The 15,937-nt window shown below is 43.7% G+C and overlaps 1 protein-coding gene across 2 annotated transcripts in view; it reads right to left on the bottom strand.

The window, feature by feature from the left end:
* Nucleotides 1-6,097: 6,097 nt before the first annotated feature.
* Nucleotides 6,098-15,937, bottom strand: part of ANKRD29 (ankyrin repeat domain 29) — a 51,252-nt gene continuing 41,412 nt past the window's right edge. For both annotated transcript variants that reach the window (XM_055800925.1, XM_055800924.1), the window contains 4 exons: nucleotides 14,200-14,298; nucleotides 13,642-13,737; nucleotides 12,483-12,581; nucleotides 6,098-10,903 (listed from right to left, as the gene is read on the bottom strand). In XM_055800925.1, coding sequence (XP_055656900.1) covers nucleotides 10,820-10,903; nucleotides 12,483-12,581; nucleotides 13,642-13,737; nucleotides 14,200-14,298 — 378 coding nt within the window. In that variant the 3' untranslated portion in view covers nucleotides 6,098-10,819. The remainder of the gene's footprint in view (nucleotides 10,904-12,482; nucleotides 12,582-13,641; nucleotides 13,738-14,199; nucleotides 14,299-15,937) is intronic.

The following is a 15,937-nucleotide window of genomic DNA, read 5'->3' as shown; positions in this document are numbered from 1 at the left end:
CGCCCGCCCGCCGCCGCCAACCGCCGCCGCCGCCCCGCCCCCGGGCACCGCCTCCCCCCGGCGGCGGGGCGGGACCGCGCCTCACGCCACGGCCGGGCCGCGCCTCGCCTCAGGGGGCGGCGGGGGCGCTGCGGGCGCGGGTGGGGGGGCTCGGGCGGGTGTCGGTGCTGGAGCGGAGCTGCGCCTTTGCGGAAGGGAGGCTCCCGCCTGGGCTGCGCCGGCAGCCGAGCAGCGGCTTTGGACGGGCGCGGAAAAGTTCATCAGCGTGTTAATTTTGCTTCAGAGTTACTAATTGAAAAGTTCATCAGCGTGTTAATTTTGCTTCAGAGTTACTAATTGCTGATTTCCACGCGTTGGGCTCCGATCCCGCGCGCTGTGGCCGTGCAGCTGCCATGCACGCCGGCTCCCCAGCGCGGCACGTCGGGCTGCTCCCGGGCCCCGCCGGCGCGGCCGCTGCCTCGGGCGGGCGTCAGGTGGCCGGGCCGCTGTGGCGGCCAGCAGGTTCGGGAGCGCTGGTTGCAGTCCGCCGCTCTGTTTGGGGTCTGTTTGTGTGGAATCTGTTCGGGATCAGTTTGGGATCCGGTGGGGAGGAAGCGTAGCACAAGCTGGGTGCGCCGCAGCCTCCCTGTGGTTTCGCCGCCGCTTTATCGCCTTCACGGCCCGGTACCTGACAGCGCGCTGCTGGTATGAAGTATGTAATTTAGCTGATACTGCCGTCTGCTGAGAAAAATGCAGGCTAGTCTTGGTGTCACAGCTTCAGGGGCTAACACGTTGGCCCGGGATCTCTAGAGGGTCACGTAGTCCGACTTTCTGCTGAAATCGGAATCCGGGTAGACCAGGTGGCTCAGGGTTCTTGCACTGAAGCTCTTCAGAGATGGAGTTTACACAGCCTCTTTGAACAAACCGTTCCACTCTTTGACCGCACTTACAGTAAAATTTTTTGCCTGTATCTAAAGAGATTTTCCCATGTTCCGGCTTGAGCCTGTCGCCTCCCCTGCTGCCTTGGTGGCCGCCTGAGAAGCGTGTGGCTCCCCCTTCTCTGCATCCTCCTGTGTGGTAGCTGCGGGGAGCAGGAAGATGCCCCAGGAGCCAGCTTTCAGCTTACGGCTGAGCAAACACAGCTCATGTACTCCAGCAGCCCCAGCCATCGTGGTAACAGTAAACTGGACTTGCTCCTGTATGTCGGTGTCTTTTTCTTTTTTTCTTTTTTTTTATTCTGGGGATCCCCCACCTGGGCACAGCACTCCAAGTCCCAAAGACAGGGGAATGACCCCCAGCCCTTGGCCTGCTGGGTTACCCCCTCGCTGATACAGCCCGTTGACTCATGTTCAGCATCTTGCCCTACCCAGCCACCCCGTTCTTTTCTGCCAAACTGCTTTCCATTCAGTCACTGCCTAGCTTGTACTTTTCATGGGATTATTCCATCCCAGGTGCAGGACTGTCATTTGGCAAGTGCTAAACAAAGGTAGAGTACCTGAAGTTATATTGTGTTTTAATGTTCATGTCATAAATAAATAACTTATGCAGCACTATGCAGCATGATCCTAAAAACAGGGAACCGAGTTGCCACATTTTCTAGACACTCCACGTAAGCAGAGAATGCATGCAGTGGGCATAGCTCGCATAGCTACATGTTAAAAAAATGCAAGAACCTTGTTTCAGTGCATGCGAAAAAGGTGAAAGATAGCAAAACTGACTGAAGAGAAATGGCATTTTCTTCCTGAATGAAGTACATGAAGAAGGAGTGATTTAAGAATCAGGGCTGAAGAACCAATTTATAATGTTGCAGCGACAAATTCTGCCATAAACTAATTAAGTCCATAACCTCACACTTTACCACCTACAGTATGAACAGAGAGAAGAGGTGGTATTTTAGGATTTATCTGAATCTCTATTGAATATCTGTATTTAGATGGCTATCGAAAGTCACACTGTTATTCCAGTGCAGTCCCCCAGAGAGTGCTGCCTGTTTGCACTCACAAGCTAAAGTGGAGTGGTATAGGTGTGAAGACTAACAAACACTAATCAGACCAACCCTATCTTTGGTCATAGAGACTTCTGAAATCTCGTTAATGGCAGGTGTGGAAACTCAAAACACGTATCTGTTTTTATGTTGCCTCTGTACACTGGTAGCCAGCAGACCAGAGCAGGGTAATCCTTCAGTTCTGCTTCAGCCTTTGGTCTTCGTCGTGGCTGCATGCCTTATTGAGGGGGTGGGGATGCAGAGCCGTCTCTAGCAGCTCCTGGGAATTTAAGTGTAGTTGCATGAGCGTTATTGATGATAAAGTTGGCACCGTTGACTATGTCATCTTGAAGTTCTCTCTTTCCTTCTGGGTAGGGAAAAAGTAGCCCTGAATAGTTAACCCAGATCGATGCTGCCAATAGCTCGTTGCCTTGTCTGTGTTACACATGGCCCAAAAGAGACCACCCCCACTCCCAACTGCTCTTATTGAAGGACATTTATCCAGTTATGTCTTATAAGGTTCTCTTTTAAACCCAGGATTATGCACAGCTGTTAGGGACCACCTGCTTGGAAGGCTAATGGGGAATACTTATGGCAGTTCTCAGCAGCATATTCAAAACTGAATTTTGCTGCCCGAGAGACCAATATTAATTCATCATGTAGGGTGTTGCTTGGTGCCTCCATCACACCAAACAAGTCCTTTAATTGTCCATTAGGATCAAATCAGCTTGCTCCCTCACCGGCTACCCTGAATGGTGTAAAGGTGCCTATCAGGAAATGGGTGAAATAGCTGCCTGCTATGTTCTGTTCTATGTCTTTGATGGAAAGCTCTGAGCATTGTCTTCAGAGGTGTAGGCCTTACTGTGTATCCATCGCTTTACTCAATGCTGAAATGAAACCTGTGTTGCCACTTCTAGAAACTCAGGCACCTAGTGGTAATGACCTGGAAATTTTTAGGTGGCAATCTGTCTGAAGAATTACTTCTACATACAAATGGAAACACAGTATGCGATTGCTTTGCAGAAAAATCAGTTAAAATGTCCATTGCTCTTTATTCTCCATAATTTATTATGAACCTGTATTATTTCTATTGCGATAGTGCTCAGAGGCACTTGCAAGAAGTGGGAGCTACGTTAAGCAATGCCCTGCACCAGCACATGGGAAAGCGGGACATTCTCTGTGGATGTCTTGCAATCTGTGAAGACAAGCTGCAACAGGTGGGTGAGAAGTTTCATCCAGTTTCTCACACTTTTTTTTTTTTTTTTTTCAGTAGAGCCTGTCCAAACCACTATAGCTTGCTCCAAGACTGTTTTTCCAGCTAAACCAGAATAATACTTGTACCAAACAAAGCTGGTGTTTCCTATTTGGTGTTGTAAGCAAAACATATTCTTTTCATCAGCTCATTTGTCAGCCTTCCTCACCTGTGGAGGCCTGCTTGCCTTTTAATTATACACGCTCCAATGTACCTGTTACTTTGGTCAGATGTTCTTGGCTTCAGACTTCCCATGTGGGGTCAAATCAGGCAGAGGGGGCTGACAGCAATCTGCCTAATGCTGCCAGTACTCAAATAAACATGTAGTATGTCAGGTGATGCTGAATCAGGTCTTTTTATCTTTTCATCTTTGTATCTGCCCTAGTGTATTTTGATGGCTGCTTTACCAACCTGTGTCCCTATCTAACCTTAAAAGTCGTATAGTCACTCTTTAAGATCACATCCTTTCTGCATTTATTTTTGAAGTCATTGAAACTTGTTCATTTTTATTACAATTCCGTGATGTTTTTTATTGCCTAGCAGCAAAAGCTTGGGACTTGAATTCAAACAATTGAAAGTTTGTTCCAGTTTAGCTACAAACTTGCTGGACGATCTGGGCAGGTCCCAGCCTCTCCAGTGCAATTTCTTCTTCTGTAAAGTGGTGCCAGTTGCATGGCAAGATGTGGCCCAAGAGCTCCACACCCAGGTGTCAACCAGTGAACTGTTGAAGGAAAACACTATAGAAATGCAGCTTACTGTAGCAGTCTGGAGACAGGCTGCACTTGTTGCTGTGAGCAAAGAGGTGCAGTGTGTACCTGTGCCAGATACTGTACGTAAGCACTGATATGCTAACACATTCAAGGTCTGACCTATTAATGGCTGTGTACGGCTCCTGGTTTGCATTAACGTTGGTTGACTGAATCCCTGTGAGCACCATGCTGCCACTTGGTGAGTAACTCTGGGTTTGCTGTCGAATTGGAGAATATGAGCAGAACTGTCATAGGGTCCCTGACAGTACTACCAAAACCTGACTTGGCAGGAGGAACAGGAGGTAGGTTTACCAGCTGCAATTCACCTGAGGAACAGCCTGTTCATGGCTGAACTTGAAGACTTTTTGTCAGTTTTATAACAGTTTTCCCAAGTGAGTAGGGTCTGATGCAGTAATATGGCCAAGGGAGCACCTGCAGAAGCTGTTCTTGGGGTCTCCAGAAAGCGGAATAGTTTTTCTTCCCCTTCATGCAGTCCAGATAAGAAGACCACGAGGTTATGGTATCACTTTTCCAAGGGGATTACATGAGCCCATCCTCATATGCTGGATACAAAGTACATATGCATACATATATACATATATCCCACACAAGAAAATATCTGTGCAGTACATATAAAATTGCAGTCTGTTCCATGCCTGTGTGGTAGGTTAGTGTCATATTCCATCTGTGCACCCAAGCCAGCGAAACATCTGCCATAGCAAAGAGTTGCGTCCCTTATTCCTTCCTGACTTAGTTGTGTTCACCACTGGCACATCCCTGACTGCTCTGCTAATCTCTGCTCCCTGGCAAGGTGCAGCACTATGTAGCCCTTGTGCCAGCTGTGAATGAACTGACTTGACATTAAAAGCTGGACATTAAAGCGTTAGTCCATTTTAAACGCCTTGTCAACATTGTGAGAGCAAAATGGATTATTCAGAGACGACTTAGGTATGTGCCTCAGATTTCGATTTGCTGTTCAGCTACAGCCACAGTTGCTAGGCATATGGTCTTGTTATTGATCCCATGAGAGCCAGCATCTCTTTAAATCACTGTGGAGATAAAGCAAAAGTTGCATTGATTCATATATTTTAAAATTAAGGAGGCTATTATGATCATATAATGTTGGTTCCTGCATATTGTAAAATTTCATCCAGTAATTCCTGCATCAAACACAAAATGTTTCAGGTGAAACACATCTTGCAGACTGAAAAGTAATTTATTTTTTTTCCAAAACTCAAATGATGAAGGAATCATCTCAGCAATTTGTTTCAGTAGATAATTATCCTTACTCTTGAAAATCCACAGCTTGAAGTTTGAATTTGTCTTGTTTCCAGCACCTTGACATTCTTTTGTTACGCTTTCATGTGCAAAATTAAGGAGCCTTTCACTACCAGAAATTATCCTTTGTAGTGATTTAGGCCATGAACAAGTCACAGCACTTTCTCTTGATATTCTCTGAATAGATGGAGATGTATTACTGAGTTGTGGCTGTAGGAATTTTTGACAATGACTGAAAATGTAGCTCATCACAATAGAAAATTGTAGGAATAAGGCAAAAAGTGTGGGACATCAAACACAAGGTCAAAAATACAATTTTCAGTGTAGACTCTTTCCCCCATTATGACGCATAATCCACTGCATACCATAATAAGCGTATCAGCAGGGTGTTGACTTTTTTTTAACTGAAGTAGGTCAGATCAGTGTAAAGATCAGTTTTACATTTAGGAATATAACAAACCAAGACATGTTTGACTAACTGAATAAAAGTATAGTCTTATTCCTTTGGTTCCTAAGTTGCTTTTTATAATCTTCCCTTCAGATCTGACCTAATGGATGTTAATGTCAAGGGGAATCTCTCAGTGATGTCTGTATCTTTGAAACAAACCTTGTTATGTCATGCTAAATTACATTTTCCTGTTCCTCAAGCCTGTGCATTGGCTTTATTTGTTTTGTGAATGTTACCTCATCTGTAAAGACCTGGAAAATAATAAAAGTATAATCAATCAAGCGGAATAGAGCAAAGTTATCTTTACATAAATAGGAAATTAATTATGGTATTCTACAAAGAGAAAGAGTAGACTGCACAAAAGGAAAGAAATATTGAAGTATGCAGAAAAGGTAATCTGAGTAGTATATTAATTTTTATTGAAATGATAGTATGGGAAAAGGTGTTTTAGCAAAGCAACATTCCTGTTGCAGAATATTAGTCTTACACAGAGTTACATAAATTCATATAAGTGTTATCAAATGCATAAAAGGGCAGGTCAAAAGAAACTGTGGAATTCAGAAAATTATGAAACTATCATATTTCCAAGGACCAAATGCAGAGCCACTGTGAGAAGGCACAACTCCATTTAGTCCTGTGTGTGTAATACAATATTCTGTTGCTGGAAAAAAGAGCTTTGTGTATAATCTTTGGACTCATAGCAAACGTTAGCATTTTAACACTGCTGACTCAAGGGTTCCAGACAAAGGCAGTATTTTTATGTCTGTTCAGTGTTCATATTAAGTGAAGTACAAATGGGCCGGGATTTGTGCTACCTCATTCTCTGTACAATTCTGAAATTTCTGAGACAACATGAAATTTGGTTTACTTATGCATTTCCCAATAGTCACCATAACTGTCTGAAATAAAAGCATGAATTTTCTTGCAGTTAGGCTCTGACTCTGAGGCAAATCACCATCGTTGTTAAAGTGCATTAAATATGACTTGCAGCTGTTTTGACCTGGTGCTCTCGTCCTTTCAGCTGTTTCAAACTAAACAAACGTGCATGGGTCATTAGTGAGATGGTTTTGCTCCAAGTGAAGAACAGCATGTGCAAGTCAGGAGGTACAACATTGCCTTTTGTATCACTACTAAATAGATGTTCCTGCACGCTGCACTGCAGCGATCAGCTTAAATGAAGAGCTCTGTGTATTTGGGACCTCTGAGGCTATGATGCTGCCATATCACTTATGGGATGCCACTTCTCTCTGCACCCCACAGGCCTCTCCTTGTGTTCATCCCCATCACACAATGGCTTGATACTAGTGAAAGAAAAATGCTGTATACTTTTCTTTGACTCATTAGTGTAGCCTGTTCTTGGTTGCACATCCTTTGTACTCACTTGCAGCTGAGGGGAAGTCACCAGGCTATAGCACCTGAATAAATCCCAGGTGGAGAGGACAGCAAGCTGGGCCCCTGGATTGGCATGTGCAGAGAGGCAAGCCTAAAAGCAGCGTGCTAGTGGAGCTGCTCTTTTGAGGGGTGCAAGATGGATATATACACATATATGGCACTTTTAGGGGAAAAGAAACCCCAAAACCCAGTTTGGCCTGTTATCTTGTCCCAGTTCTATTTCACATCATTATATGGTACCTACCTTCATCTTGTAGTCTGTGAAATGGATTTGGTGCCCCTTAATTTCTAATCTAAATTTACTCTTGTCTATTGACATGAGCTGATGAACAGCTGCTTCATTTCACTGGTGTGTGAATGAAATAATCTATTTCTCTGCCTCCTCCAGCAATGTACCTTACAACTTACAAAGGTAATGGTGTCTGCAGAGCACTTTGAAAGCCTTACACAAAAGGCACGACAACTATGCAAAGAACTACTGTCAATATTAGTGAATCACTTCAGCCAGGAAAGGAAAGCAAGTTTCCGTTTTAGAACAACAAACCATAGATTATTTACTGAGCACTTTAAAGATAACAGCAGCTACCTAAATATTGAGCGTTAATAAGGTTCCTTTGTGGAAAGTTAAATTCATGGTAGAGAAATGGTATTGCAATCTTCAAGTCCACCTACAGGCAGAATAAGCACCTTTTAGTTACAGGGAACCCAAAGCTAAGACCAAACCCAGCCCTCTCCCCAAAGGCTCTGAGGTGAAAGATGTGCTCCCAATGGGAAGGTTTCCATGCCTAGAAATCCTGTGTTGGCCTTTGCTGAAGCTAGATTCAACTTCAGTCTGAATGGGGCAGAGAAAGACTTTGCTGCCAGTTCTCCACCATGGAGCCCCCACCTCCAGCCTGTGTGCTGTATCAGCCTGTACTAATGAGAGCAAGGAGGGAGCTACAAGCCTCTCCCTTCGACCTGTGCTAGCCTCACATCTCAAATTTTGTTCAGAAATAAGAAAAGCCAGTTATAGCCCAATATGCTCTGTAAGGGACACAGCATCCCAGGTGTTCTTCGCTTGTTGCATGAGAGCCCCAGCTACGGTGGCCAGTCATGGAGGCAGCTGGACACAAGACTTGGAAATTCCTGCTCTAAATGGTGGGGAGCAGATATACATCTTGCCATGGACAGGCATAGTTTAAGCAGCAGCTCTTTGCTGAGTAGCTGCCCCTTTGGGGTGAGACCACTCACAAGAAAATACACCTGACAGAAAGGAAAGCCCACCTGCAGATACACAACACCTGCATGTTTTTGTCTCAGCTTGCTTTACTTCTGCTGTCACAGGACCACTGCTGGCTTGCTCTGCTATCAGGGAAATATAGGAGACCCTCATCAACAGTGGATGCTTCTGCATTTTTTAGGAAGATTGCTTGATGTTTACAGCCTGTCTGATATAAAGCGTATTTATGGCTCACCCAGCATGACTACTGAAGATCCTCTAGTGTTTATCCTCCTTCTTTACAACCATGAAAGTTTTTTTCATCTTAAGAGTGTGGTGGTTCCCAGCTGTTGATCTGAAGAAACTTGAGGGAAAAACGATTAATATTGAGGCCAGGTTGCCTAGAGTCCCTCTAGCATTCTCCGAAACAGTATGTTCATCCTCAACCCACTGGGGACTCCAAACAAACCTATCCTCTCCAGAGTTGCTTGTTAAAGAAGTTACGAGTCCAGTCCCATGCAATGCTGTGAAACATAAGTTCCCAATAAAGCTCTTGAGATTTCTGCACATTCAGTATTTTTTAGTCTTTTGCAGAACTTAACCCTGGATACAATCATCCACTAAGCATCTTGCATAATTATTTGGTTCTGTAGCAGTTTGTCTGCAAGTTTCTGTTAGGCACAATATTATTTTAATTTAAAAATATAGCAGCATGAATTACCTAAACAAATAGATTTTTCTGGTGCCTCCTTATATTGTTGGAAAACTTAAAGCTTTCCTTTCTAATGCTGACTAGAAATTGAATAGCAATGCCAGCTTGCAAGCAAAGGTACACCCACTTCTGTTCTCTTCATCAGAACCCTGACTTACTACCTAACTTACTCACAAAAAGAATAATTTTATGATTTGGTAATATATATGGCTAATTTGCACTAAGTAAACGACATTCATTTGTGCTAGCTCACTAAGAGATTTTTTTTAAACTCACCGAAGCAAAAGTGCAACATTTCAGTTGAATCCTAGACTGACATTTCTTAAGCAGGTAATATTTTATTTCCTTATGATCTTCTCTGTCTTCAACTTCTAAAGCAATTTTTCAGTAATTTGCCAAGGTTTGAAGACGGGTGAAGTGCCTGGATTCATGTACTGAACTAACTTTATATGTTAACTCACTGGAAAACATTGTTTGATGTTTTTTTGTCTAACAGGACATAGTATATAGTGTTTATACTGCAAAAATTGCTGTGTTTTAATGGGGTGCCTTACAGCAACATGGTTAAAACATAGCTCTTCACCAATCATCTACAATTTGTACTGCCTTCCCCAGACAGGCACTAGTAGCATGTCTAAGCATCTCAACCACAACAAAGGCCAAAATTGTTGTTGAGAGTTCATTTTCCATGCCTGCATTAGTTGGTGGACCTGTTGGAGTATAGCTACGTGTAACCCTCTCACCAGCTGTTGAAACACCTGTACATTGAACACTTCTCCATTAACTCCTGTCACAGACCTGGGGAACAAGTGCATTGCATAGTAGCTGTGGGTACCTATCCATAGTGTCACACGTATGCGTATGCAGAACATACATATACCACTTGTACAGCATCCTTGCTGTTGTGCCTGACAGCTAACTTTCTATTGTACTTGTGCCAGTGAATGATATGCCCTGGTTGGTTTGCTCAGTAACCAGTCCTCCCCTATCCACAAAAATGCAGGTATGTAGACTGTAGGGTTGGGGATGGATTCCCATAGCACTGCATACACACTGCAAAATGTTATCAACTGTGTTTCTGTGGCTGAACGGATTGACAGATCAAGATGCTACAACTGACAAGGACATCTTGCTTATTGTTTGGTTGTAGCTTTTGGCATAATTTTTAACACTCCGGATCATTTTTATGGAGCTTCATGCAGTAGCCAAAACATTACCAAAGCCCTGGGCTGGCAGGAGGACTTTTCCTGTTGGATGTCGCAGGTGAGATCTCACTTCTAGCCCCACGTGGCACCTGGAGGTAGAGAGGAATGGTCTGAGCTAGCAGTGTCAGCAAAGGGAGGGCAGTGGCACCATGGGGCTGCTCCAGGACCAACTGCATCCAAACAGCTGTGAGATCTGGGCGTCCTTTTGGCACAAGGGCTGAGTGCTCCCAACCCACACATGCGCCCTGAGGTACCCGTCACAGGTGTGCAGCCACGCCAGTATGGGGACACGTGCCTGAAACGGCAGGACCACTTGCACATGTGGGGATGTGTACACTGCAGGCATGGAGGAGCAGACATCGGTGCTGGCCTGGAGCACAGGCAGAGCTGCAGCGCAAACGCAGCTCCCAGGCCAAACCCTGCTCTCAGTCCTGTGTTCAGTGATGCCAGGCAGAGGCCCCAGCCCATGGGAGGACCTTGTGCATTCAGGGAGCGTGTGCTGGAGAGGCTAATCAGTTCTACAAACTGTTCCAACAAGACCTTCTTGGGCAACCTAGGTTAACTGTCATGCTACTGTGGTCAGGGTGCTTCTCTGTCAAATGGCATTTGCTACAGGGCTGCATTAGCTTTTTCTTTGCTTTTCCTTTGTGCGAAGCAGGCGGAGGATGCGTTCATTTTTTGTTAGTTCTGCTGGCAGTTCATTTGCCTGGAACAAAAAAACCTGAAGGTTAGCAGAAATGAATTATTATTTCCAAAATATGGTTTAAAAGCATTAAAATCTAAAGAAGATTGTACTGGGCATTATAATGATGTGTTTTTTCCAGTGTTGTCTCCACCACTGCTGGAGGTATCTTAGAAATCACCTTTCAGTGTGCAAGTCTCACTTAAGTCTTCAAAATAATCTCAGCCTGGGGTTTGAATGGACAGTTTATCCTGTGATGACTGTTCAGGCTAGATGGTATCTCTTGGGCTCCCTATACTTCTACCCCAGAAGTAATACAGAGCATAGCTGCTGATTTTTTGGGGGAGATGAGGCAGGTTTTTAAGTACTGAAGTCCATAAAAATCCAAGGAAAGACTTCAATTGCTGTGAAATAGTCAGCGCTGTTCTGTAGGATTCATAATAAAACATCAGAGTTTGGTCTTCTGTATGTTTTGAATATAATTTTGGTAACATAAATATATTTATAATGAAGCTCCTTCTGAAAATTGGTAATTCTGTCCTGCAAATGTACTCTGTTGTGCCAAATTGCATGTTATTAAAAAAAAAACAACACAGTAGAAGAGGTTACAGCCACAGGCTTTCTGATACTGCACACCCTTCTGCTGCAAATCACTATCAGTAGCAGAAAAATCTCGCACGTTGCCGTCAACAATCAAAACAAAATGCCTGTTAACACGAACCACTGTGTAAGAGGCTTTATCTCTGCTGCCATCAAGTGGAATGACACAGAAATAACAGGCACAGGTTTCACATTAAATGACGAAAACTTTTAGAAGGGATGTGCTGGATTACTTGTATTATAAACTTCCATTCACGCAGTCATAAACCAGAAGTAAATACCAGACCACCCATTCACCAGACCAAACCCAGCTAGACATCAAATACTAGTGGCAAGTAGTTTATAAACACAAGCCAGTGGAAGACATTTTCATGGAAATTATCGAACATGTAATGTTAAAACACTTTATAGAGTAATACCACGACAAGTTTTCTGCAGAAAAGTTGCTGGTATAAAAGAGTATTCAACTATTTCAAGAAACTAACAGATTTACTGTAAGATAGGGAGAAGATGCATGTAACATGGGATATTTTTTTGCCTTACCAATGTGCTGAATTCTAACCAAGTTTTCTTATCAAAGGCACCCCCACACACATTTCTCTTGCTGCAAAAATATCCTCCTTACACATCTGTATGGAGATATGAATATAATTTATGGCTTATCAAAACAGCAACAAGATCACCCTTTCCCCAAAATGCAACCTAGCTAGCCCATTGCTAGGTACAGTTAACTGTGGTGCTCGGGTGTGAGTGCATGGTTTGGTTATCCTCAGACTGGTGTAACTTCACAGGAACCAGCATCACCAGTGGCACTGCCAAGCATCCTTATAGATGCTTGTATATGGAAATGAGTAGACCAAACAGTGGTGCTTCTGGCAAGGATCAAGAGACAACCATGGACCAGCACAGAAACGTGGGCTGCCACCACCTCTGTGGCACAAATGGTTCCACCGCTCGGTGCTCCCCACCTGCTCCTTGCCCGGGATTCCGTGCCAGGGCATACCTTGTTCCTCAGGCATGGGTCCGCTCCTGCTTCGAGGAGCAGTGCCACTGTCCTCGCATTGCCGCTCAGGACAGCCGCATGGAGAGCAGAGGTCCCATTCTAGAAAATACCAATGGAGATGTTTGTACTGTGCATGGGAAGAAGGCAAAAGGCAGTGAAACACAAATGTTTGCAAAGAACAAAACTATGAACAAGAAAGAAGTAACACAGAAGAGATTAGGTCATCAAAGGTATAGGGTCTGATTTAGACAGGGTGCTGGCAGGCTAGTGGGCTATGAAGGAGATGATTTTAAATGCTTTAATAAAAATTAGAGTCAAGTTCACTTTACCACAGCAATATTTCCTTTTAAAAAATACCCTTGTCAATAGATCAGAGGTAAAATGAACACAGCACTTGCTTCTGCCTGGCAAAACCAGCCATTAGGAAGTGAAACAGAAGTGCAAGCAGTAATGAACCATCTGTGCATTTTATCTTCTTTCTCTGATGATTAATGGTCTCAGTGTCAGACAGCTGAATAGTGATTTTTTATGGCTGGCCTTTTGCTTGTGGCTGCAAACTGACAGTTCAAATAAGTGTGGAAGCTATTTCATGGAATTAACAACGAAGTTAATGCCACCTGGATTTTCACGTACATCAAAATTGCCAAGTAGTTGCATGCACAGAGGCTATCAAAGAATGTGATTTATAGGCACATAAAATTAGATGAGCTATTAAAAAGCAGCTTCCAAATATCTATTATTTTTCAATTAACTTTTTGAATTCAGGGGAAAACAACATCAAGTAGATAATCTGCTCACAAAAGATCTCTTAGGATACTATTTTGCTGACTAAATGTAATAGAGGGCAGGTTATAATGCTAAAAACTGCACTGTCGAGGGCAATCCATTTACAGTAGAAATAAAATCAGATGACGAAAAGCAGGATGATTCCTTCTATGACACAATGGGCTTCCTCATTCCAAATATCAAATTCACAATTTTGTTTAGAAAGATTGTGTGTGGCATTAAAGGCTAAATAAGATAATTTCATATTTCTCTTGACTTTTTTGGGCTCAAGCTCCTTATTGTCTTGCACTAGCACAGTCATAAGTGTCAGGTCTTTCATCAGACCCTTTGCCTTCTTGTGTTTCTGCCTAAAAATCTGTGTTACACTACTAACCTTCAGCAGGCCAAGTGTGGGAGAGAATTTCAGCAACTCTTCTATCACATTGTTGTACCCTTTAATGGCAGCCTTCAGTAAAGCAGTGGTACCATCCTTTAAAAGAGAGAGGAAGGTCAGTTCAGTTGCTACCAACAGTTTATCTGCATTCCCCTTGGCTGGAGGGCAATGCCAGCTCTTCCCCACACCTCTGAGAGGAGAGTCCTCTCTGCTCATCATCTTTGAGGAAGCACCTCCAGAGCATATGCTGCCGGTTTTGGGGCACCTGGAGGATCGTTTCTCCAGCAGGTGAGAACGTCAGGGTAAAATGAACTAGTTACACCATATATCATCTTTGTCTCTCATTTATACGGACATTTCCATTCCCTTGTTCCAGAAGTTCCCTCCTGAAAACTGGCCCAGAAAACTGGCAAAAAGGGACCCAGTGTGGGACTTCAGAGCCTGGCAAACAGGACAGACTCCAGGGACACCAGGCCTCCATTCAGGCAGACTTGCGGCCTCAGGGAAAGCTAGGCGGCATTCAGCTGCAGACAGAGAGCAGGAAGAAGCACTACTCACGTCCCGCGCGGCGTCTCGCTCAGCTCCCCGGAGCAGCATTACTCGCACCACTTCACTGTGACCCATCTGCGATGCAATCCACAAGGGAGCCGTCCCATCCTGCAAGCAAAATAAGACTGCTAATGGTTTCACTTGGAGACCCTGTGCTCCCTGGTATCTTACTGCCCAAGTCTGCCTACTGGAATGGACATACTTCAATTCCTTTTTGAATTTTTTTTTTTAATTGAATCCTGCATCACAGACATATGCAGAATTGCTTCCAAAAGCACATGGGAGCTCAGTGTATCAAGTCAGAACTGCTCCGGTTGTGGAGTAGAGGCACCCTTGGCTGCTTTGTTGGCCAAACCCAGCACATGTGCGTGGCTGTGTGGATAGTTGAAGCCCTTTGGCTTACCAGCTGTGCCTGAATTACATGGGGAAGTTTGAAATATAAAGGCCAAAGTTATCCTGTGTGCTTTGAACTCTAGGTGACTAGATGTGACAGAAGATACAGGCAAATCTCAGCATGCATGGGGAGTTTCTGCAGCTGGGTCCCTGTACATATGGAGTGGAAGTTGTCTATGAAAGCTAAGTAGCAACGCAAGATGCTCATCAGCTTTCAATATTAAGTAACATTATCCACCCTCAGGGAATCTGGTAAAAATGTCCTGCCTTCCAGTGATGGTGAGTATTTCACAAATTTTATCTCCAAGAACTCCAATAGAAAACAAGGTAATTAACAAGGACTCCAGCATGGAACAATCTGGTTTGGAAAAATTGCCCTATGCAATCATTATTTGAGCAGAAAACCTCAGAAAATAAAATGCATATTCAGAATAAAGTAAACTTTGTGATGGATTTCCATCTCAAAGGCAAAGGTGAGTTAAAGCACTAGAATAGTTTCTCCCCACGATTAGAATTTAGTTTTGTGTCTTTTCCTCCTTTTGCTTCTAAATGGCCTGATTCTCCAGACGACAGGAGGACTCCAGCGGTTTTGTGGTGCCAAACTGACTCTCGTGGGCCTTTAACAAAAGGCTCTGCCTGTACGGACTTTAACATAAAAGCGAGGCCTCACGTAGCAGGGTGCTGGCTTCTGCCTTCGGCGCTTGCCAGCTCCCCTCACCACCCTCAGCAGCCCGAAGACTTGGCAGGAAAAAGGAAGACAAAATATACTGGGGCTTTCAAAAGAGCCTTAATGAGAAGTTTCAGAAGAAAACAGCTTTTTACTTTAAATAAGACATTTACACTTTGATCAAAGAAGCAATCTCTCTCCTCAATGCCAGCTGAAGATTCATATGACTTGCTCATGCAAACCGAAAAACTGTTGTTGAACCAGTTCTCTGCTTTCTATGGGCTAGTGACTTAATCCTTTGGAAGAAACAGAAAAGTTATTTCCCCCTTTGATATAATATTCTGATCTTCCTTTTTTTTTCTGATACTGAGAAAGAGCAAATGCACATCCTGAGATCTTTAGTCTTCTCAAATGGTGAAGAACAGGATCTTTGCCCACTCTTGTATCATTTCTCTATAAATTAACCCATTGAAATTAGTGACTGACCTCATTCTAGTATATGTCCTGTTAAAACAATGAGTGTTCTTTGTGATTAAAAAATAACAAAGGCTTTCTTGTATATAGCATATGTGATGTTAGCGTGATGGCAAAAACTGTCCTGCTCCAATTTATAATGTTTTCCCTACCAGTAAGCTGACACTTCACATTTTTTCTAATCTCCCCCCACCAGAGGGCTCTAGAAAACAG

The sequence above is a fragment of the Falco peregrinus genome, chromosome 3 (assembly GCF_023634155.1).
Source record: "Falco peregrinus isolate bFalPer1 chromosome 3, bFalPer1.pri, whole genome shotgun sequence".
In the NCBI taxonomy this organism is placed as follows: domain Eukaryota; kingdom Metazoa; phylum Chordata; class Aves; order Falconiformes; family Falconidae; genus Falco; species Falco peregrinus.
This window is presented reverse-complemented; position numbering and strand designations above follow the sequence as displayed.